The sequence below is a fragment of the Eptatretus burgeri genome, chromosome 16, assembly GCF_056783735.1.
Source record: "Eptatretus burgeri isolate ZD-2024b chromosome 16, Ebu_testis_v1, whole genome shotgun sequence".
Lineage (NCBI taxonomy): Eukaryota > Metazoa > Chordata > Myxini > Myxiniformes > Myxinidae > Eptatretus > Eptatretus burgeri.
The window spans coordinates 58,032,242-58,057,241 of record NC_140976.1 but is presented as its reverse complement, the minus strand read 5'-3'; the positions used below and the strand labels follow the sequence as shown (position 1 = coordinate 58,057,241).

General features: G+C 43.4%; 1 protein-coding gene across 1 annotated transcript in view; it reads left to right on the top strand.

Annotated features, from left to right (window-relative positions):
• TDRD3 (tudor domain containing 3) overlaps window positions 1-25,000 on the top strand; it is a 131,687-nt gene that overhangs the window by 78,325 nt on the left and 28,362 nt on the right. The window contains exon 12 of the mRNA XM_085859613.1: window positions 6,291-6,445. Coding sequence (XP_085715739.1) covers window positions 6,291-6,445 — 155 coding nt within the window. The remainder of the gene's footprint in view (window positions 1-6,290; window positions 6,446-25,000) is intronic.

The window sequence follows — 25,000 nt, the reverse complement described above, 5'->3', positions numbered from 1 at the left end:
CATACACATACACATACACATACACATACACATACACATACACATACACACACACACACTATGTCCTGGTAAATACTTACAAAAGCTATTTTGTTTGAAGTTATAACCTTAACTTATAAGCAATTGACTGATTTCCCAACTGCCCGGATCATCAGCTGGGCACAGTTTTTCATTGAGGTTTCTATCCTTTCAGCCCAGAACCTCTCCAAACGGTGGATCCACAACCCTGGTCACAGGTCCACAACAGTAGATGCAGGTTCACACGGTCGCAGGACTCACCATCAATGGACCCACTACCTCAAAGTTGTGTCCAGACAGTCAACACAGCATCGCAATATCCTTATTCAAACTTATTCAATTTTTAGTTTCGTTTAAAGTATTACTCCATATGACTAACTTGAATTATACATCACTTTATATGATAATATAATAAGCGATAAACACTTTATCTTGTAGACCTCCATCGAACCATAGACTCAAACTGTTATTAAAATATTCAAACTGTCATTAATAACTAATTTTAACATTCTGCACTGTGTATCCGAGCAAACACCAACAAATTAATTTAATGATCATTTTTGTTGCATTTTATTTTTTATCCAAATACCTCCATTATTTAATACCATTTATGAAAAAATAAAATGTTTAATTAATAGTATGGATTAAAGAATTTACCTCACTTAAATAATTTCAGTCAATATTATTATATCAAATGCAATACAATAGGAACTTGTATACATGAAAACCAACCAAACTTAAATAAAAGGTGATGATGGAGTCGCACCTATTCTCTACCCCTTTTGTACTTAAATAATGCCTTGCTATTATGTTTAATATTCTTGGCCATGTCGTTCTCATCTATTATTTTAGCTTGCGTTGTTATTTTCTTCACTGGCCTCTCTTCGCTATTCCACTGACACAAGTCTGACTGTGGTCTCTTTATTTCATATCTAAACAGAACGGCACTCGGTAGAGGGCATACCTATGCCAGGCTGAACAGTTTACGTTTTGTATCCACTGACAGGCCAGATCTGCATCCGGATCTTAACCAGAATGTAATCTGCTTGCTAAGAAATCTAAGAATGTAATAACCTACCCAACTCTTCCACCAAGTTTTGTTATAACACGTCCACAACTTTTTGAAATATCGTGCTATATATCGTTTTTGGTCTCATCTCTCTATTGAGAAGAATCGCTTGAAAATTCAAGTCCAGTAAGTCTTCGCTTAACTTCGTCCCAGTTAACATCGTTTCATTATTAAGTCGCTGATCTATTAGAGAACATACTCGTTTAAAGTAATTTGCTATTCCATTATAAAGTGGCTTTACCTCGAATTTAGGACCAAACTAATGGTTTTCCTTGTTTTAATAAAGGTACAGTATAAGCCATACCATAAATATCGGTGTATCGGCCGTACTGCAAATACTGATATATAAGCCCACCCAGAGTACGTACAGTATCGGACTTATACGCACCAAGCTGTGCATCAAAAACATCGGTGGTTGCGTCACACTTTCCGATCTCAATTGTTTGACCAGTCGTGATCCACCTGACTAGCTGCCATGTGTTTATATGTTAAACAGATAGAAACATCCTCAAGTGCATTGATAACATTGATGAGTCCTGGGCTGAAGTGACTCAGGTGTGCACCAATGGTGTGTGGAATAACTTGTGGCCTCAGTGTGTCATTGGCTTGAAAGGATTTAAAGATGTTGTCCCCACTATGAAAAGGACCTAAAAGTCGCAAAAAGTGCCCCAGGACCCAAAAGGGCCCAGAGGTCCCAGAGGACCAAAAAGTTCCTGAGGACCCAAAAGTCTCAAAGGTCTCAGAGGATCCAAAAGTTCCAAAGGTCCCCGAACATTCAAAAGTACCCGATGATCTAAAAGTCCCAAAGGTCCTCGAGGACCCAAATGTCACAAAAAGTCCCATAGGACCCAAAATTCCCCGAGGATCCAAATGTACCTGACGATCCAAAAGTTTGTGGACCCAAAAGTCTCAAAAAGTCCCCAAAAGTTTAAGGACCCAAAAGTACCCGAAGATCCAAAAGTCCCCGGGGATCCAAAAGTATCAAAAAAGTCCCTGAGGACCCAAATTGCCCCAAAATGTCCCCTCGGGCCCAAAAGTCCCTGAGCACCCAAAACTACCTGAGGACCCAAATGGCACAAAAAGTCCACTAAGACCCAAAAGTCCCCGAGGACCCAAACGTCTCCGAGTACCCAAAGGACCCAAAAGTTTCCATGTTGCCAAAAGACCCCGAGGAGTCTAAAACCCCGAAGAGCCTTTAGACCCCTTTCACCCTTCAGACAGATTATACAGCTTAGACCCTTGACCATTTAGACCACTTGGATCTTTTTATATTACAAATAAATATCTCACCAATATCGATATATTATTAAAACTCTCATCTTGTATGTATGTATATATGTATGTATGTATGTTCCCGAAATACAGCCAAAACGGTACACGATAGCGCAACATTTTTGGGCCACCTTACTCACCATTCGCCTGCGGTGTGCAGTATCAAATTTCGTTCAAATCGGGCAACAAAAAAATTATTAAAAAATCAATTCCCGATTCAGTCAAGTACTCTTCTGGAGTATTTGATCAAAGCAAACAACCTCAGCGGTATAGTTCGCTGGAGCTATTTTTTTTTTTTCTTGAAATGATTTATTTCAAAATCTCAAACATTTAGTAGAGACAAAGAATGGTTTGTTTTTAAGCATAAAATAAACCGCCATTTTGATCTAATACTTCCGTGTTCATTAATAAATAAAATTGTGTTTTGAAGATTACGCACAATAATTTCTTCGACTTTCTTCTCTCCGTTTCTTTTTTCACATTGACGCGCAATATCAAGTTTCGTTCAAATCGGGCAACGAAAAAAATTGTTAAAAAATCAATTCCCGATTCAGTCAAGTGCTCTTCGGGAGTATTTGATCAATGTAAACAACCTCAGTGGTATAGTTTGCTGGAGCTATCTTTTTTTATTTTTTCTTGAAATGATTTTTTTTATCAACCGCTGTCACAGCGGGAACCCAACGGGTTCACGGGTCGTCTAGTTTCAAATAAATTTGTACAAAATAAATGTTTGTGCAATGATTGGTGTCAATCATGACAACACAGCACATCTGTGACATTATTCTCTGCCATGATGTGTGGAGAGGCGAGAGTAGTGAGCCGATGTACACTAGTGTGTGTACCATAAGCCAAATTGAATCACATAGATGGATGTAATCCATATCAAAATAGCAATATAGAAAACATTAAGCATCTTATTACTTATTTTTTTTTTAGCAGAAACAAGAAAGAAAAAATATATGAAAAATAGAAAACCAGAGGGATGAAATGTCTAAAAAAAAACAATCAAACAAGATAGGAATGACACCACAATCCTCTTATGGATTACCATCACGATATCTTTTGACATTTTACTTTTGTTGTGGGATTGTTATCAAGGAAGAACAAAAAAACATTGACTATTGACACCACATTACAATGCCACAATATAATGCATCGTCACTGCGGCCTCGCCCAAGCAGTCACTCGCTGCGTCCTCTCCCAAGCAGTCACTCGCTGCGTCCTCTCCCAAGCAGGCACTCGCTGCGTCCGGCTTCGCCCAAACAGGCACTCGCTGCGTCTGGCCTCGCCCAAGCAGGCACTCACTACGTCCAGCCTCACCCAAGCAGGCACTCGCTGCGTCTAACTTCGCCCAAGCAGGCACTCGCTGCGTTCGACTTCGCCCAAGCAGGCACTCGCTGTATCCGACTTCGCCCAAGCAGCCACTCGCTGCCTCCGACTTCGCCCAAGTAGGCCCTCACTACGTCCGACTTCACCCAAGCAGGCACTCGTGCGTCTAACTTCGCCCAAGCAGGCACTCGCTGCGTTCGACTTCGCCCAAGCAGGCACTCGCAGTATCCGACTTCGCCCAAGCAGGCGCTCACTGTGTCCGACTTTGCCCAAGCAGCCACTCGCTGCGTCCGACTTCGCCCAAGTAGGCACTCACTGCGTCCGACTTCACCCAAGCAGGCACTTGCTGCGTCTAACTTCGCCCAAGCAGGCACTCGCTGCGTTCGACTTCGCCCAAGCAGGCACTCGCTGCGTTCGACTTCGCCCAAGCAGGCACTCGCTGCGTCCGACTTCGCCCAAGCAGGTGCTCGCTGCGTCCGACTTCGCCCAAGCAGCCACTCGCTGCGTCTGACTTCGCCCATGCAGGCACTCGCTGCGTCCGACTTCACCCAAGCAGGCACTCGTTGCATCCAGCCTTGTCCAAGCAGACACTCGCTGCGTCTGACCTCGCCCAAGCAGGCAATCGCTGTGTCCGACCGCGCCCATGCAGGCACTCGCTGCGTTCGACTTCGCCCAAGCAGGCACTCGCTGCGTCCGGCCTCACCCAAGCAGGCACTCGCTGCATCTAGCCTTGTCCAAGCAGGCACTCGCTGTGTCTGGCCTCGCCCAAGCAGGCACTCGCTGCGTCCGGCCTCGCCCAAGCAGGCAATCGCTGTGTCCGGCCTCGCCCAAGCAGGCACTCGCTGCGTCCAGCCTCGCCCAAGCAAGCACTCGCTGCGTCTGACCTCGCCCAAGCAGGCAATCACTGTGTCCGGCCTCGCCCAAGCAGGCACTCGCTGCGTCCAACCTCGCCCAAGCAGGCACTCGTTGCGTCCGACCGCGCCCAAGCAGGCACTCGCTGCGTTCGGCCTCGCCCAAGCAGGCACTCGCTGCGTCCAACCTCGCCCAAGCAGGCACTCGCTGCGTCCGGCCTCACCCAAGCAGGCACTCGCTGCGTCCGGCGTCGCCCAAGCAGGCACTCGCTGCGTCCGGCCTCGCCCAAGCAGGCACTCGCTGCGTCCTGCCTCACCCAAGCAGGCACTCGCTGCGTCCGGCCTCGCCCAAGCCGGCACTCGCTGCGTCCGACCGCGCCCAAGCAGGCACTCGCTGCGTCCGATCTCGCCCAAGCAGGCACTCCCTGCTACCTCACCCCACACCTGCCTGTACTCACTGCTGCCTCATCCCGCACCTGCCTGCACTCGCTGCTGCCTCACCCTGCACCTGCCCGTACTCGCTGCTGCCTCACCCCGCACCTACCCGCACTCGCTGCTTCCTCGCCCCGCACCTGCCTGCACTCGCTGCTGCCTCACCCCGCACCTGCCCGTACTCGCTGCTTCCTCACCCCGCACATACCCGCACTCGCTGCTGCCTCACCCCACACCTACCTGCACTCGCTGCTGCCTCACCCCACACCTGCCTGCACTCGCTGCTGCCTCAACCCGCCCCTGACAGGTGAGGCAACACTCTCTCGTTTCAGTGTCACAACTAACTGCCGTGTAGAATGAGCCCACAAATGTAATCAGCTTTTACAAAAGTTACCTCCTGCGAAGTAGTTATCTGTTCCTTTCAGCTATCAATTGCAATCCTGAGGTGTGCCATATTTTATGCATTTGCTCCACAAAGACTCCCCTCTGATGCCACTCTCCTTGATATTGCCAACATCAACCATTCATCACATTGTGTAAAATCCTCTATTCTCCTTGTTACCCAGTCGTCTTACTCTCTCACTTTTTCCTCAACGTTATTTTCACTATGTTTTTTCCTCTGCACCGCTCACAAGCTAATCTCAGCCCAGGGATAAAAAATAACATACTGCTCGACGAGCCACTAAAAACGAGTAGGCCTTAAAATGCTTGCTTCAAAATAAAATAAAACAATACAATTACCCGATAATCTGCTGCAAACCCTACTGTAAGCTTCAGCAATATTGAATACGCCACGCTTTGCACAAAATCACGATAACAAATATGACAAACTACAAATACAATAACCACTTATCGTGTTCTGCCGTGAGGAGCGCCAAGTTCATCTACTGCAACCAACACCGAAAACCAGTTATCGGATAACTTGTGTTGCTCATCATGTTGTCGGCCATTTTCTCAGCTGTTTTTTTTCCTGGATTTTATTACTTCTGGATTTGGATCGGAATGAAGTTGCCGTCAGGGTGCAGGGTCCTTTCGTGGTCCTGTTCTGGCCAAACATACTGATGTGGCCAAACATCTTCCATGTGATACCACAATACGTTTCACAAAGTTCGGTGTTGTGGGCAGTTACAAACCTCTTTTAAATTTGGAACTTAGTGTTGACCATTCTGCCTTGGTGGAACCTTCTGATCTTTTGCTGCTGCAGCAGCCCCAAGGTCAGGTTAGATCAGATTAGATCAGATCAAATAATGTGCATGCAAGTGACATTACTTTTTCTTTTCTTATTCTTTTTTTGGTTTTGCTTGCTTGTGTGCAAACAGGCAAATCAGGAAGCAGTCTGGCAGGAGTCCTGGCCATGTAGAATGGGAAGCTGGAACCAAGGGGGGACAGCCAGAGTGGGGCAGGCTACGAGGGGTTGAGCAGGAACGTGGCTCAAAGAACGGACCAACGGGCACTTTTGAGAGGACCAGCAATGGTGAGTCTGCACCATGTCCAGTGAATCCATGCTTGGTTGTTTTACTCTGCTTGGCTAGCAGTAACTTTTATAGTTACAACTTCAAGAGAAACTCTTGGGAAAATGAAGAAAATAAGTATTTTTACAATCTTTATTGAAAGGTCTTGCAACTTCAATTTGTGGCCACATGGTGTTGAGCTGATTGGGTTTAAAACAAAAAAAACCACCTGCACTCATCTCTATCTTTATGATGGGTTCTTGAATAAGGTCTATTTATCTGGTATATCCGAAACTATTTCATGAATGGGATGTCATTAGTGCATGTTTCACAGGTTTTTTTTTGGGGGGGGGGGGGGTAGGGGGTTTCAGTAATCTTTAAGGTACATATCTGAGCCGGGAGCTGGTGATTATATTTTGCCAATATATTGGCTCACATTAGCTTGGACTTGAAAAGGTGATGATAGCATTAACAATAAACTTCGAATTTGAAACCATGGTACATTGTTATACAATCCGGGAGGTGGGCGGAGTGAAGAGGGGGTTGCTTGGGAGGGGGTTCTGGACTTGTTTGGTAGGGGGACTTCAGGTGGAAATGGGGGGGGGGCGGGGGAGGTTTTTCGACTTGAGTTTGGTCGTGCGACTTGTGGAGAAGGGCGAGGGGGGTGGTGGGGTCGTACAGGATTGAACGAAATGTGATATGTTAAAACAGCATGTAAATACATCATGTGGAGACCGCCCGGAGATGTCCATGGGGACTGAAGAGGGGAGGTAGTTTTGGAGGAGATAAGTGTGAAGAGAAGGGAAGGCAGTGTGGAGGGGAAGGGAAGGCGGCTTGAGGGGCAGGGAAGGGAAGGGCGATAAAACATGTATAAACAGCAACATTTTCTTTTTAACCACCGAGTTCGATATAAAACCAGGCGAGAACATTTATAACCCGTGCTATCTACCTGCAAAGGCCTGCCTGCATGCATGCATGCTCTCACATGTAGTGGCCCTTGCCCCTTTCTGGTCAGCTCACTCCGAATCAAATTGGTACATGTTATACACACTTGTGAAGCAGTTTTAAATTCAAAACGAAACCATCAGTCATTAACAGTCCCCTTTAGAGAGGGAGAGGGGTGATAGGAAGGGTGGGGGGAGGGTGAGAGTCGGGGATTCCGGCAGATGAGACGTGCAGTTTAACGTCCATCAAAGACAATGCCCACATAATGATGAATCACCCTGTCTCTGAAACACCGGGATGATAGTTTATCACTGAGTCAGAGTTCAAACCCAGGTTAGACAGCGTAGAGCGAGCTTGCGTACCTCTCGGCTATCCTGCATTGATGTGGTGATGCATTGCTTTGCAACAACTGCAAACATTTTTTTAACTCATTGTAATCATGTAATTTATTTTGCCTTCCCAACTCCGGAGATGTCCCCCATGGAGAACTATGCTGCGGTATCGCCATGGAAACTTGTAGAGATCAAAGCTTGAATAGCGCTCCAAGCAAGCACTCCAACTAAATGGTTGAACAAATGTTTATAAATGAAACGTTCAATTTTTTTTTGCATGTATCTTTCTATGTCAAAGTGACAGGTCATATAATGAAAGAGGATCGTACAAAAAGGGGAAACGTCAAAATAAAATTGCACATTTTTTTGAGCGAGCCATCGCCCGAGCCTCCGCCTGACAGTGCGTGGCCAAACGCAGGTGAGTAGAGGCTGAACTTTGTTCAAGTCCATCGATATATTCAGTGACAGTGCGAATATTGTAAAGTGCTTGCCAATTGGCTTAAAGAGGCTAACTCTGAGTATTCCCATGTGGGGCATAAGCTGTTGATGCAGGGATTCCACTTCATCGAAATGGTTAAGGAACGGCAGGCTTGGCAAGCAATTTACGATCACCGATCCGATTGGCCAAATGAACACTTTTTTTAGCAGTTGGAACTGCTGATAAGTTCAATTCCGGAGTTTAAATTTTGTTATTCTGCTCAGTTTAAGATATCCTTGAGGTTATGGCATGTGCGGAAATGAAATAAAGCCATGAACACTGGCGTCTCCAGACATTTATAAGCGTTGCAATGTACCCAGCGATTCATACGTATGATGATCATGCATTTGATGATATTAGTGAGGATAGTGGGAAAAAAAAAACAACAAAAAACTTTATTGTTGAGAAATCGTTGCAATATTTTCCAAATCAAGGCATTGTTAGACAGGCCAAAAAAAGGCGAATGAAGACTCCAGCAAGGGAGAGCAGGCTGACCCAAGAGGCTGACCAAGGATGAGACTTGATAAAGGATAATTAAATAATGTCGCTAATTAACTCCAAAAGGAATGCTTAAATGAACCCAAACACCCAATTTTCATTCATGCACTTCCTTGGAGTTCCTTTTGTATGCATGCAGTTTCAGGCTGCTAGGTTTAATGGTTTTGGAGTTATGGAGGAGACACACACACTGACACACGCTGACATTTATTACTATAGATTAGCTTTTGGTCATTTGGATAGTGAGACAAAAATTGTAACACGAAAGAGGCTAAATCTGAGTATTCCCATGTGCGGCATAAGTTCTTGATGCAGGGATTCCAGGTTCAAAACGCATTATAACTACAATTTTTTTCATTATTTGCTAATATCGTTGTGAAGAGTGTAAAGGGACAGTGAGGTATTCTGATGTCTTTGTCCGAGGTGTAATAGATGTGCAAGCTCTTCCTTGAGCCTTAATTAGCTCCAAAAAAAGTTCCTCCAAGTTGTAACCAACTGGCTGTCTACAGTGTGTTTACAAAGTCCTGTTACCCCCTCCACAGAATTTGATAAATTATTTATTTTATTTATTCGTATGCAATTTGTGGCTGCTTGGCTGCATCATTTTGGGGGGTGTGGCTGTGCTGCTAATGCAATGCCCCCTGTTACCACTGCACTGGTACTCATTTCGCTGACCTCGGAAGGATGACGGGCTGTGTCAACCCGCCTGGTGTTAATTTAACGGTAGGAGAAACGGCTTGAACTCAAGACCCTAAGATTTTAAGTCAGCCACCCTAACCATTAAGCTAACACCAGGCTTACTTGATGAATGAATATAATGAACATACAAGAGGTATAATTGTAAATGATAAATCAAAATTGTTTTGAATAACAGCCATACATAGTCTTTCCTGTGTGAGGTAGTTCTTGAGCCCACACACTCATTACTGCATGTTCTTCAATCGAATAGTTACTTTGGTCTACCGTTTTATTCCAACAGGGATCACAGTCTCTTACATTTAAGAAAAAAGGCTTACACATTAATAAGTTAATTAAGCTTGATATTGACACTAAGATTAACATTCGCATTAACATCGGTAGTGGAGCAACTTAGCTAAATATAGCATAACAATTGTGCATTTTGTGAGGAAAGCACCAAATTTGGCACACTAGTAGCCTATCATATTATGAACAGATTTGGATATTGGGCCATCTCAAAATTTTTGATGGCAGTGGAAAATGGCTGCCACAGCCATCAGCGGCTGTATTTGAGATGGCCCAATATCCAAATCTGTTCATAATATGATCGGCTACTCGTGTGCCATATTTGGTGCTTTCCTCACAAAATGCACAATTGTTATGCTAAATTGCCCCACGAAGGTGCGAAACGTGCCAGGGTAGATTAATGACGGGTTGGGGGGGGACTTTGTAAACACCCTATACATTGTCACAATCTGGATTAAATATCTCACTTGCTGTACACAGATTTCCATGATGGGGCATAATCACCAAACTGTTGTAAGTCTGTAATGAATTGCATTAAAAGCAGCACCCCCTCCCCTTCCTCCACCCCTCCACCCCTCACCCCTTCCCTTACACCCCATCAAAAATGTGTATTTTTTTGAATCACTTTTTTCGGAACACCCATTTGCAGCCATTTTAGCTTGTGTATGCATAGTCTTCTATTTGTAGATGGTCTTGCAAACCCTCCCTTCCTCGCTCACAACCCCGTACATTGTATGGTCTCTTTCTAGATTGGGCTAATTTGAACTATAAAACGTTTTGTTCAGCTTGTTTATTTATTTCCCAACTACTTCACATGGTCAGGCTAAACTGAGTGAATGTTAAGTGCAGAGGCTACTTTATGAAACACACTCAATCCCATCCCTCCCCCCCTCCTACCACAAGCCCCCTACCTCCTCAAACAAATTGCTTAATAATCTCAGTAAAATTTGTGCAATCTACAGTGGGGAGAACAAGTATTTGATACACTGCCGATTTTTCATGTTTTCCCACTTACAAAGCACGTAGAGGTCTGTAGTTTTCATCATCGGTACACTTCAACTGTGAAAGGTGGAATCTAAAACAAAAATCCTGAAAATCACATTGTATGATTTTTAAATAATTAATTTGCATTTTATTGCATGAAATAAGTATTTGATACATCAGAAAAACAGAACTTAATATTTGGTACAGAAACCTTTGTTTGCAATTACAGAGATCAGACGTTTCCTAAAGTTCTTAACCAGGTTTGCACAGACTGCAGCAGGGATTTTGGCCCACTCCTCCATACAGATCTTCTCCAGATCCTTCAGGTTTCGGGGCTGTCGCTGGGCAACACAGACTTTCAGCTCCCTCCAAAGATTTTCTATTGGGTTCAGGTCTGGAGACTGGCTAGGCCACTCCAGGACCTTGAGATGCTTCTTACAGAGTCACTCCTTAGTTGCCCTGGCTGTGTGTTTCGGGTCGTTGTCATGCTGGAAGACCCAGCCACGCCCCATCTTCAAAGCTCTTGTTGAGCGAAGGAGGTTGTTGGCCAAGATCTCGCGATACATGGACCCATCCATCCTCCCCTCAATACGGTGCAGTCGTCCTGTCCCCTTTGCAGAAAAGCATCCGCAAAGAATGATGTTTCCACCTCCATGCTTCACGGTTGGGATGGTGTTCTTGGGGTTGTACTCATCCTTCTTCTTCCTCCAAAAACGCGAGTGGAGTTTAAACCAAAAAGCTCTATTTTGCTCTCATCAGACCACATGACCTTCTCCCATTCCTCCTCTGGATCATCCAGATGGTCATTGGCAAACTTCAGACGGGCCTGGACATGCGCTGGCTTGAGCAGAGGGACCTTGCGTGCGCTGCAGGATTTTAATCCATGACGGCGTCATGTGTTACTTATGGTTTTCTTTGATACTGTGGTCCCAGCTCTCTTCAGGTCATTGACCAGGTCCTGCCGTGTAGTTCTGGTCTGATCCCTCACCTTTCTCATGATCATTGAGGCTCCACGAGGTGAGATCTTGCATGGAGCCCCAGACCGAGGGAGATTGACTGTTATCTTGAACTTCTTCCATTTTCTAATAATTGCACCAACAATTGTTGCCTTCTCACCAAGCTGCTTGCCTATTATCCTGTAGCCCATCCCAGCCTTGTGCAAGTCTACAATTTTGTTCCTGATGTCCTTAGACAGCTCTCTGGTCTTGCCCATTGTGGAGAGGTTGGAGTCTGATTGATTGAGTGCGGACAGCTGTCTTTTATGCAGATAACGAGTTCAAACAGGTGCGGTTAATACAGGTAATGAGTGGAGAATGGGAGGGCTTCTTAAAGACAAACTTAACAGGTCTGTGAGAGCCGGAATTCTTACTGGTTGGTGGGTGATCAAATACTTATTTCATGCAATAAAATGCAAATGAATTATTTAAAAATCATACAATGTGATTTTCAGTATTTTTGTTTTCGATTCCGTATTTCACAGTTGAAGTGTACCTATGATAAAAATTACAGACCTCTACGTGCTTTGTAAGTGGGAAAATCTGCAAAATCGGCAGTGTATCAAATACTTGTTCTCCCCACTGTATCTGTGCTATTTGTCAAGGTTTTCACGTCCAGCTTCCCACAGTTACACTGGCCCATAATCTTGAAGTCGGTGTAATGTCCTCATTAAGTCTGGTGTTTTAGCCCCCTGGCTGTTTAGCACCATGGTGCGATGCTTCTTGACTTCATTTTGGGATAGTGTGTGCATGGTTGTATGCCCAAAGCCTCTGGGCTTGAGGTCTTGCAAGTAAGCTACAGAAATTCTCATTCTGTCCATGTCTGCATCTATCTTTCTCACTTATGACTGCTGGTTTGCTTCAGTGAGCGGGGCCCCCATCCTGGAGCCCTGAAGGCTCTCTTTACAAATTGGGCTCTGTGGCGCGGTTGATTGGCATGTGTGTATATGCCACCTGAAATCTGCCCATATTACCAGGCAGGTATCCTTTGGAGGGGTACCTGAAGAATATATGAAAGCAATTTAGCAATAAATAATAAATAAAGCATAAAATTGAAGTTTCCCCATCCACCTCTTCCATAAAGCATAGAACGTAGCATGTCTGGAGCTTCTTCTCCCCCATTTGTGTTTGTGCTCTGCTGTAATGAACTGTAGATGTTGAACTGGTTGATCATTGTCTACTGGCAGCTCAAAATGCATGCAGGAAATGTATGCATCAACATCACAGTAAATATGACATGCCCATGGAGTTGTGGCATTGCCAAGTGTGCCATTTCATTTTTACCGTATTACCACCTTTTAGATCCCTTGGACCATTTTTAGACAGATTAGTACCCTTTCTGACCCTCCAGACCCTGATGAACCCTTTCGGCCCAAACTACTATTGGAGCACACCCTTTGGACCTTTTGGACCTCTTTTAAACCGCTTGACTCTTTTAACCTTTTGACCTTTTAGAGACTTTAGACCCCCTTACAACCTTTAAACCCCTTTAAACCCAAACTACTATTGGAACATACCAGTTAGACCTTTAAACTTTTTTGACCCCATAAACACCATAGACCCTTGAGACCTTTAGACCCCTTAAGACCCCTCTAAACCCTGAGATACTTATAGAACCTTGGACTCCTGTCGACCCCCGTAGACCCTTATAGTCCTTAGGCTGCAATTAGAAAATGTATCGGCAAAATGTGTTTGGCATAACAATCAATCATGTAAAAGACTTGATCGGTCAACTTTTCAAAATTGCCAAATTTCTGTTTCCACGGCAACTGTTTATTTGGATGTCACGAGTATCATGCTAATTATGGCATCTTTCTTGTTTGTTTATTTATTTGCCCAAACTGAAGGTTTGTATTTTGTAATTGAGTTGATATTTGAATGAAGAAGAAAAAGAACAATCAAAAAGTTGTGTTAAATCGCATCTCTGACCTAAAACTTTTAAAAACCACAGTTTGCCATGGATGCTCGCTTTCCATCAACCATTCTTTTTTTCCAAATTCAGTGCCAACTCACCCCCCTCACCCCTCACTCTCACTCTCAAAGCAACCATCCCACTCTTCCCTCTCCAAGCCTCCCTCTCACCTCTCTCAAAAATCCCCCCCTCACCTTTCTCCCACCTTTCATCCCCCTCACTCTTCCTTCTCAAAGTTGCCCCCCCTCTCATCCACCAACCTGCCTCCTTCCACTGCCCTCTCACCTCCATCATCCTTCTCAAAGTTGCCCCCCTCTAATCCACCAACCTGCCTCCTTCCACTGCCCTCTCACCTCCATCATTTCATGCCACCTCCTCAAATCCTCAACTGCTTTCTTCCCCCTCTCTTGTCCCCCCTCTCCCCCAGCACCACAGAGCCTTTTCTCCTCATTCGGCCCCATCCCCTCGCTGTTCTGCAATACCCCACACTCCTTCAGCAACCCTCCTTACCTGCCACCCTCGTCCCTTGTCCTACCCTCCCCCTCCCCCTCCACCTCCTGCACCCAAAGCCTCCTCCCCTTCCTCCTCATTAAAAGTGTGGACCTCAAATATCCGGGGCCTTCGCTCAAACCTTTCAGATCTTTCCATACAGGTTGCCACTGACAAACCAGACATTATCTGCCTAACAGAAACTTTCCTCTCCCAAGACGTGTCTGACTCCCAAGTATCTCTCCCTGGCTACTCCCTCTTACGGTATGACAGACCTGAGCCTCGTCCTGGTGGAGGTGTTGCTCTCTTCATCAAAGACTCTATTCCTCACTCTCCATGCACTGCTCTCACTCCCCCACACCCCCAGGAATACCTCTGGCTTCGGCTTCCCCTCCACTCCCACCTCATGTTTATATGTGTAATGTACCGTCCACCGAACAGTGATGACTCCATCTACATCTCACTATCCGAAAACATGGACCATCTTCTATCTTCTCATCCAAACTCTCTCTTCCTCTTATGTGGTGACTTCAATTGTCATCACGCCAGTTGGCTAGGTGTGGGTACCTCTCTCACCTGCCATGGCACCTCAGCAAAAGCTTTCTGCGACTCATTGGGACTGACTCAATCGGTCAACTTCCCGACCCGGATCTCAACCAATGGTACTCCATCTCTTCTGGATCTGATTTTGACAAATTTCCCTGACAATATCTGCTGCTCTTCCTTCGCTCCAATTGGTTCTTCTGACCACGTCCTTGTTAAAGTGGACATCTCTCTGGCTGTTATCAGAGAACCACCTCACCGCTGTCGAGTCTGGCATTTCACTCAAGCCGACTGGCAGGGTCTCCGAGCAGCCATCAAACTTACAGACTGGTCTCCTATCACTACGTTCTCAAACATCAACTCATCCTGGGAATTCTTTCAAAGAAACTTGCTCTCCCTCATGCACAGATTTATCCCCTCTCGTGTTCAGTTGTCTTACCCTTCCTCCCGCCCTTGGTTTACTGAAGCTTGTGGCGAGGCAGTTGTCCTGAAACAACTTGCCTTTGCCTCATGGAAAGCAAACCCAACTGAGGGCAATCTCAGTTCTTTCCATAAAGCTCGGAACAAGTGTGTAGCTACCCTCAGGAGAGCCAGAAAAGAACATCTTTCTCATCTCAAGTCTGAACTCTCAAACCTCTCTCCCTCCTCAAAATCCTGGTGGCGTTTAATCAAATCTGTTTCTGGTGTATGTTCCCCCTCCATCCCCTCCCTTACCTCAAATGGCCGCACTGCTGATTCCACACGTGATAAAGCTGAATGTCTAAACTCGGTGTTTGCAGCTAAATCTTGTGTCCTAAACCCATCACTATCTCTACCCACTTTACCCAGTCGCACCCAACTGTCCCTGGACTCTGTATCCTTTTCTCCTGACAAGGTGGAGAGCTTGCTTTCAAACCTCGAGTCAGATTCTGCAACCGGTCCAGACGGCATCAGCCCACGTGTCCTCAAAGCCTGCTCTTCTGCTCTTGCTCACCCACTCTCTGTTCTATTCACCCTCTCATTTGCCCAAGGTCATCTGCCATCTGCTTGGAAATCTGCTAACATCACTGCCCTGCATAAAAAAGGTGCAAAAACAGATCCCTATAACTACAGACCAATCAGCCTTCTCCCAATCATCAGCAAGGTGATGGAATCCATCATCGCCTCAGATATGAAATCCTTCCTCTTCTCCAATGGCTTGATTTCCAATCATCAATTTGGTTTCAGACCAGGTCACTCTACCCTGGATATGCTGCTTCTGCTCTCCCATCAATGGATGGAGGTCCTCAATGCCAGACAGGAAATCCGAGCCGTATCCCTGGACATATCACGTGCTTTTGACACAGTCTGGCACCCTGCCCTACTCACCAAACTCTCTTCCCATGGTATTCAAGGCCATCTCCACTCATGGCTCGCAGACTTCCTCTCCTGTCGCAGTCAACGTGTGGCCCTAAATGGAGTTCTTTCATCCCCTCTTCCTGTGCAGGCTGGAGTTCCTCAAGGTAGCATTCTGGGCCCTGTTCTTTTTCTGGTTTTCATCAATGATCTCTCGGACTCTCTGGAAAATCCTCTATGTCTCTTTGCCGACAACTCCACCCTCTGCCGTACCATCTGTCATCCCTCAGACCGGCAAGCAGCAGCTTCTTCGCTCACTGCAGATCTGGATAAAATCACAAACTGGTCCAACAAGTGGAACATGTCTTTCAATCCAGACAAATCTCACACTCTCACTATGTCTCTTCGAAAGGACCGTTTACAAAACCCCCCCATCCACTTTCTCAACAATCCTCTGGAAGAAGTCTTTTCTTTCAAGCTTCTAGGTCTCACTATCTGCCATGACCTTTCCTGGGAAAGTCACATTTCCAACCTCGCCTCAAAAGCCAGTCGCCGACTGGGAATCCTCCGTCGTGCTAAGTCCTTCCTCGGCCCTCTTGAGCTCCTGACCACTTACAAAGCTTTTGTCCGTAGCCTGATGGAGTACTGCTCTCCCCTCTGGGCTGGTGCTCCTGCCTCCCACCTTTCTCGGCTTCACGCTGTCGAAACCAGGGCATTTAAGATCATCGGCATCTCCCGCAATGAAGCTGAGTCTTTGGGCCTCTCACTCAATCACCGCAGGTTGGTCGGTGGTCTTTCTGTCTTCTACCGACTCCTCTCCAGCCTTTCCCCCTGCTCTCTCTGCGATTTGTCCCCACCACATTTCCACAGGGCGCTCAAGGTCCGCCAACAACCCCCTTCTGGTAAAACTACCAAAATCACGAATCACTGCTCATCTTCACTCTTTCATTCCTCTTTTTTCCTGCCTTTGGAATAAACTTCCTCACTCTGTTCTTTCCCATTCTTCCCTCCAGGCTTTCAAAACAGCTGTTCACCACCACCTCTTATCTTCCCCCATCCAAATCCTCGATCTTTTCTACCCCCGATAATCCACCCAAGCCCACTTCCTTCATTTCTCCTACTTTCCTTCCTGAAAGTCCCTGAAATGTCCATCTTCTCTTCGCCATGTTCCCCGTCCCATCCCCATCCCTCTCCCTTCCACAGTTCACCTAATGTGTCTGTTCCCCACTGTTTTGTCCCTTCCACTCCCGCCCCTCTTGTCTCATGCCTCCTTGCTGTTAGTTGTGTGTTAGCTCTCATACGAGCCTCGACCAAGGTATACAAAAAAAAAAAAAAAAAATCAAATGAACAAAATCGGTGATTGCAGTGTAGAATCGTGTGCACAAGTCTCAATGCACCTGTTGCAAGATGAAAAGTTGAAAGAAAGCATCAAATTCGTAATGTATAAATAATTGTAAAAACAAAGAAGAGAAACGAGGCAGAACTAAAGACAGTATGAGAAAAAGGAATTTGCAGTAGTTACCTGTGAATACCGAAGGCTTGTGAGGCTGAGTTCACCAATTCACCCAAAACTGGAGCGATGCTTCATAGCCGACCACGCTCATCGCCTCAATAATTAATACATTTATACCAGGGTGATTTGTAGTATCAAAACTCCACAATACCGGATGTCCTTAAGCAAGTGCTAAATCCGTTAACTCGTGACAGTTGTTACTTGAAGTGCTCGATGGTGGTTAGTGACGAAATTTCGACCTTTTACTGGCAGTTGACCGATCTCTGTGTGATCCTGCCAGGTCAACGGTTATCCTGGATCATCAAACTCCCAATAATGCATGCTGAGAGTCATTACCGCTGTCAGCGAATGTGTGATGTATTTATACTTGCATAAATATTGGATAAGATTTGGGCAGTTGGGAGTACACAAATCGCTTGGCACGACCCAACAGATTCGCTGATTCGGTGTGGAGCTCTCTGTCCTGGATACATTTTTGACTAAAACACACAGCTCTCGCCAAATAAACTCACCCACTGCCATTGTTTGTATGCATACGCTCTGAGCCAATCAACGCTGTTTACTCCGCCTTTCTGCCTGTATATATGTTTACATATATATATTTTTTTATTTTAAGAGAAAGGTGCATCCAACCAAAAAGGTAAATAGATCTACCCTGCTAATACAGTGATAAACAAGCAAGAACAGATTAGAGAGTGGTGACTTGAGTCACAATTTTGTTAAAGCTCTCATTTTGGTTCTGCAAATTATTTTATTATTAAAATTCAAGCTGTAAATGTAATAAACTTTTAAGCTGACTGAAACTCTGTCCCCCCCCCCCCCCAAAAAAAAGTTTCATCCAACTGTCCACAACATTTGGTGAATCCTCTGTGATTTAGAAAATAACAAGCTCAAATGAGCTAAGATCCTCGTCCTCTTTATGATGACGTCATAAAAACGAATATCACGTCATTGTGATGTATCAGGTTTGCGATAAATTATCTGTGCTAATGCCCGGCCTGATTCCCGCAAACAAAATTCAAACAGCTTGCCTGGTTTCGGAGATAATGGTATAGGCGATTTCCATTAGCGGCGATATTATGACGTCAACGTTTTTTTCTCGGAAGAATTTCCAAAATCGGAGATGGTTATTGCCTGCGCCTGGGCTCTGCTTATACATGGCAAGTTTCACGAAGATCCGATGAAAACTCTGGGTTGTGAAACAAAAAATGTCAAAAAATAGGAATGCCGTCATAAAAATTGATATGACGTCATAGTGATGTATCATATGTGCGGTAATTCATCTCTGCTAATGCATGGTTCGATTCCTGCAAACTGAATTCAAAAAGCTTGCCGAGTTTTGGAGATAATTTTTTCGGCAATTTCCATTAGCGGAGATATTTTTACGTCATAACTTTTTTTTCTCGGAGGATTTTTCAAAATCGGAGATTGTTACTGTCTGTGCAGGGAATTTTTACATATACATGCCAAGTTTCAGGAAGTTTCGATGAAAACTGTAGGCTGTGAAACAAAAAAAGTCCACAAGAAGAAGATGAAGAACAACAACGTGAGTAAGACTTCGAGATCCTCCACGAGGATCTAAAAAAATTGAGACAGTATTCAAGATTGAATCAAACAATCAATCGGCCCAGTTATTCCTGTTCTCAAAGCATTCGCCACGCTGGATGACATCAACGCAGCCACAATCGCTCAAAAAAGTAATTCACCAAAAGAGTTTAAAATCTCATGTGAGTTGGCGTGTCCACTCAAGCAAATGTGCAGAATCATTTTATAATATAACTCGAGAGTTCACAGAACACGTTATCCCACGCAGTATTTCAGTATATACCTCAATTGAAATAAAATAACGATATTAAAGTTATCGCATGACGTTGACCGGATCGGTGAGAGTTTATATAGGAAACCGCACTTCGTAACACACACACACACACACACACACACACACACACACACACACACACACACACACACACACACACACACACACACACACACACGATTTTTTTTTTTTAACTCAAATTTTATTTAAAACTTTTCCTCTTTCTAATTTTTCTTTCAAACATTGTTCTTTTTCCTCTTCCAGAGGAAGCAATTTCAATTGTATTGAGATGACTCAAAATAATGGTTAAACTAGAACAGCACTTTGGAAAGCGCATACCTCTGCCAGGCTGAACAGTTTAGATTTGGGTTCAGGTCCGGATGCAGATCCGACCCTTCATTGGGATACAAAACGTAATCGGTTTGTTCTCATCACCTACCAAACTCATCCGCCAAGTTTTGTCATATCCCATCCACAACTTTTTGAAACATCATAAAGCCTGTTTGTGGCCCCATCTCTCAATGGTGATGAATCATTTAAAATTAAAACAAATCCTTGTGTCCGTTTCCAGAACGGGATCATCACGCAAATCGAATGAATTAATCCTTTTCACACACCCAAACTGTCCACCAGGTTTCATCCCAATCCATCCATAACGTTTTGAGATATCCTCCTCACAGACAGACAGACAGGGATAAAAACATAACATCCGTCCACCTTCATTGGCGGAACTAAAATGGAGCAATACCGGGTAAAGTCGATACGAGGAATCGCTACTCGTGTGAGGCCCTAATTTTGTTCCGAAAAATCTTCTCTTCTTGAATCCACTTTTATCAGTGAGATTTATCCTCAAACTGTTTGGATTCAATCTTGAATATCTATATATATTTATATTTAAACCGTCGAGGATCCCCCAAATTTTCGTTACTGTTTAGATGAAACATTTTTGGGGGGCCATGGGGTTTGAAAGTCAGGTTAAAAGTTTGTTGTATTTGTAGTTTGAATAAAAATAAATCCTTTGCAGAACCAAAATGAGAGCTTTAACAAAGCTCGTGAATCTAACCACTACCACCCCCCAATCCAATTTGTCCCCCCCACCTCATCCATCTCATGTAATTTTGTTTTTAAATCTGCTTATTACTCATGTGGTATGTTTATTGTAGTTAAACCTGCTATAAAAAAATGTATATATATTTATATTCATTTCCCAACTGTAATTCCATCCCTCACTCCAGGATTTCTAAATGGGGAATGAAGTCTTATTTGCAGAGAGATAAGGCTGTCGCCCTCGATTGCACCTCTATCTGTCAAGACCATGTAGTGCGGCCTCCAATCCCTGCTCCGAAAGCATTTCCAGTTAAACACCTGATTGTAGGCCAGAATTGATTTTATTTTACAATCTACTTTTTTTTTTTCACCACGTCATCAGCTCTTGATGGTCTCTGCTCTTGAATGTGTTTATCTGCTGGCATGTGCCTTTTGCTTTCAACTCAGATCATGATGCTTTTTTTTTCACTCTGTCATTTCCTGCTGCTTTTGTCAATTTGTTTAAAAAAAAAAAAATTGTCTGCACGACCCATACATTTTTGATGGTTGTGGAGGAGCGTGGACATAGACTACACGCAGAACGACGACAATCGCAGACATCGGTGTACCCCTTACATGAAATGGGGGAAATTGGAGGAAAATGGACAAATCCACATGGGATCTTGGATTTGAAGCTGGAATCTCAGCAGCATGAGCTACAGTGGTGAGAGTTTGTGAACCCTTTCGAATATTCTGAATTTCTACATAAATTTGACGTAAAATGTGATGAGATCTTCATCCAAGTCCTAATAATAGATAAAGAGAACCTGATTAAATAAGTAGCACACAAAAATATACTTTTTCATTTATTTGTTGAGCAAAATGATCCAACATTCAATTTCTTTGCCTGAAAAAGTATGTGAACCTTCACATTCAGTAACTGGTGGCACCCCCTTGAGCAGCTTTGCTGGTACAATCCAGAATTCATGGTTCCATCAACGATGGCAAGCCGTTCCGGTCCTGAGGCAGCAAAGCAGCCCCAAACCATGCTACTCCCACCACCGTGCTTCACTGTTGGATGAGGTTCTTATGTTGGAATGCACCGTTTGGTTTTCGCCAAACATAACGTTTCTCATTAAAGCCAAAAAGTTCCACTTTTGACTCATCTGTCCACAGAATATTCTTCCAATAGCCTTCTGGATCATCCAGGTAGTCTTTGGCTAACTTGAGACAGGCAGCAATGTTCTTCTTGGAGAGCAGTCGTTTCCTCCTTGCTATTCTCCCATGCACACCTTTCTTGTTTAGTGTTTTCCTGATGGTGGACTCATGAACTCTGACATTCGCCAATGCAGGAGAGACCTGTAGATCATGTACTTTTTCTGACAAACAAATTCATGTTGGATTGTTTTGCTCAATAAATGTATGAAAAAGTGCATTTTTACCTCCGCTACAGAAGGTGGATGGAGATTACGTTTTACCCCTGTCTGTCCGTTTGTTTGCTGGGTTGTTTGTGAACAAAAGATCTCAAAAATTTGTGGACAGATTTGGATGAAATTTTGGGGTGTGCTTGGATATGTGCCAAGGACAAAATGACAATTTTAGTGAAGATCCGAATCTGGATCTGGATATGAGAATTTTTTGTGATTCTTCACCATTGGGAGATAGGGCCAAAAACGACATATAGCAGGATGTCTCAAAAAGTTGTGGACGGATTCAGACAAAACTTGGTGGGCATGTCAGGTATGCAACGAGGGAAATTGATTCGACTTTGGTGAAGATCCGAATGCGGATCCGAGAATTTTTTTAAGTGATTCTTCACCATTGAGTGACGGGGCTAAAACGATATATAGGAGGATATTTCAAAAAGTTCTGGACTGATTCGGACAAAACTTGGTGGGAGAGTTGGTTCGGTGACAAGAACAAGCCAATTAAATTTTAGTTCTTGTCCAAACCAGATCAAGCCTATCAGTGGGATACAAAACGTATACTAATCATCCTGGCAGAGGTATGCTCTCTACCGAGTGCCCTTCTAGTTGTTTTATGTGCTATTTCTTCAGTGAAGGAGGTGGCTATGTTTTCACTCCTCTGTCTGTTTGTCTGTATGTCTGTGTGCAGGATACTTCAAAAAGTTTTGGACGGATCTAGATGAAATTTGGTCAGCAGGTTGGGTGTGTGATCTTGACAAATCAATTTGATTTTGGTGAAGATCTGAATACGGATCTGACTACTAGAATTTTTTAAGTGATTTCTTCACCATTGAGAGATCGGGCCAAAAACGATATCTACAGTAGCATGATATCTCAAAATGTTGTTGACGGATTTGGATGAAACTTGGTGGACACGTTGGGTGTGCAACGAGGCCAAATTGATTCAATTTTGGTGAAGATCCGATAATTATTTAATTTTTAAAGTGATTGTTCACCATTGAAAGATGGAGCCAAAAAAAAATAGTACTGTATCACATGATATTTCAAAAATGTATTGGGCCTGATATGATCTTGTGATTCCGGCATTACCTGGAAGAGGTATCCGCACTAACAAGTGCCTGTCTCGTTTATTCAGGTTCTCTTTATCTATTTATTTGGACTTGGATGAAGATTTGATCACATTTTAAGTCAAATTTATGCAGAAATACAGACAATTCAAAAGGGTTCGCAAACTTTTTCTCACCACTGTATGTCTTTACATTGGGAACATCTTCTTTCATGGTCACAATTATTGCCACGTTTTGGTGTGGTTTGTCAAGGAAGCTTGGCCCACGTCTTTCACGAACCATCTGGCGAGACCTGATGCTCGATTTATGTTGGGGCAGGAATTTGGAATTTGGTCATGGTGCCGGCGGTAGCTCGCCTCCTCTCTTCAAAGGACACCGTGGGATCTGTAATGCCCACAAACTAATGCTAGCAGTTGGGACACCCAGTGTAACGTCCATCCGAGGGATGGCACACACATTGATGAATCGCCCTGCCTGCGAGACACAGGATGACAGTTAAAAGTTTGGTCGGGATTCATACACAGGATACACAGCTTGGAGGCGAATGTGTGTACCTCGAGGCCATCCTGCCAGCCTTACATGGGGAACCTCCGAGCAACCACCAATAAATTATATTAATGCTTTAATTTATAATGCATTTTATAAATAATATTTATTTATTGTGTTGTTATTGAAATACCTCCATTATTTCATAGTAATATATGTTTGTGTGTGTATATATATATATATATATATATATATATATATATATATATATATATATATATATATATATATATATATATATATACACATACATACATATACACATGTTTAATCAATAATATTAATGAAATAATTTACCTCACTAAAATAATTAATTAATTATTATTATATCAAATGCAATACAATCGGAACGTGTCCACATGAAAACCAACCACACTTAAATAAAAGGTGACAATGGAGTCTAAAGACATTCCAACAAGATCTGAGCCAAATATCCTCTGTTTCAATTCATGGAAAAAAAACCTCGGTACGTTCCACAAAATCATCCTTGACTGAACAAATTCTTTCAAATATAAGTATCTGAGATGAAAAGACATTGTAACCCATTATAATTGGAGCATTGCACCATGGAAAGGTGCACAAGACTACAGGGAAACTGTAATCATCAACTTTATGATATGCACTTGTACTAAAACCATTCTGTCCAATTCTCACCAACACATCCACATATGCAGCAACTGTACAATCATTACCACTCCTGTTTACAATAAGGCTATCTGGATAAACCTTGTGAAGCTGCTGATCAAAAAAATTATAGTTAACCACACAAATATCATCTATATAACGACATGCATGAAATAATTTTTCAGCTAATCCTAATTTTTTTCTACTTCATCAGTTTCTGCACAAATTAAAATTCACAGAAGATATGAAAAATTGCCACTCGTAGGGAGCTGAAATTCCCTCCCATGAGAATACGCTTAATCTGTTGAAACATTATCCCACAAAAAGACACAAGTATAAAATATAAAATAATTAACAGCATCCATAAACTTCTGATTATCAAAACAATGAAAACTTGAGTATTTATTTTTCAAAAGAATGCTCCATCAAACCTGACACATAAAAGCTTATTAAAAGAGTTTAAAACCTTGTCAATTACTTTACATAGTGAATCCCTTACTAGTACTAAATCCAAATTTGTATATAAAGTTGAAAAATCAAAAACTTCATCAAACTTGATATTGAGGCATCTAATTCAATCTAAGAACTCTAAAGAAGAATGAATGTTCCAGAAAGTGTTAATACCAGACTTCTTCTCAATTGCTAAACAATATTTCCTGAACTGTTCCTGGAGAACTTGTAATCCTGAGTTCACAATAACTGATACCTGTTTGGTGGAACACTGCCTGGCACCCACTATAAACCTATACTTGTACGGGTTCTTATGAAGCTTAGGGATCCAGAAAAGCTGAGGAATACAAAGATTTACCTCTTTGCATTTAATACCGAAATTACTAACTAAAACCTCCTGATGCTCAGAGATAATATGTTGGAGTGACTTATGACAAGGAACATACTTCATGTGCTATTTCCTATACTCGTGAAAGTAACCATGTCAATGCCTAACTCTCTTAATAAAACCTCTTCGTAAAACTTTTTACAAACCACACCAAAATTATTAGCAGCCTTATCCGCTGTAGCGATTACGTGGTTATAATGGAGATCTCGAACGTGTTTACAAACACTCAGCTTGTTTCACACTC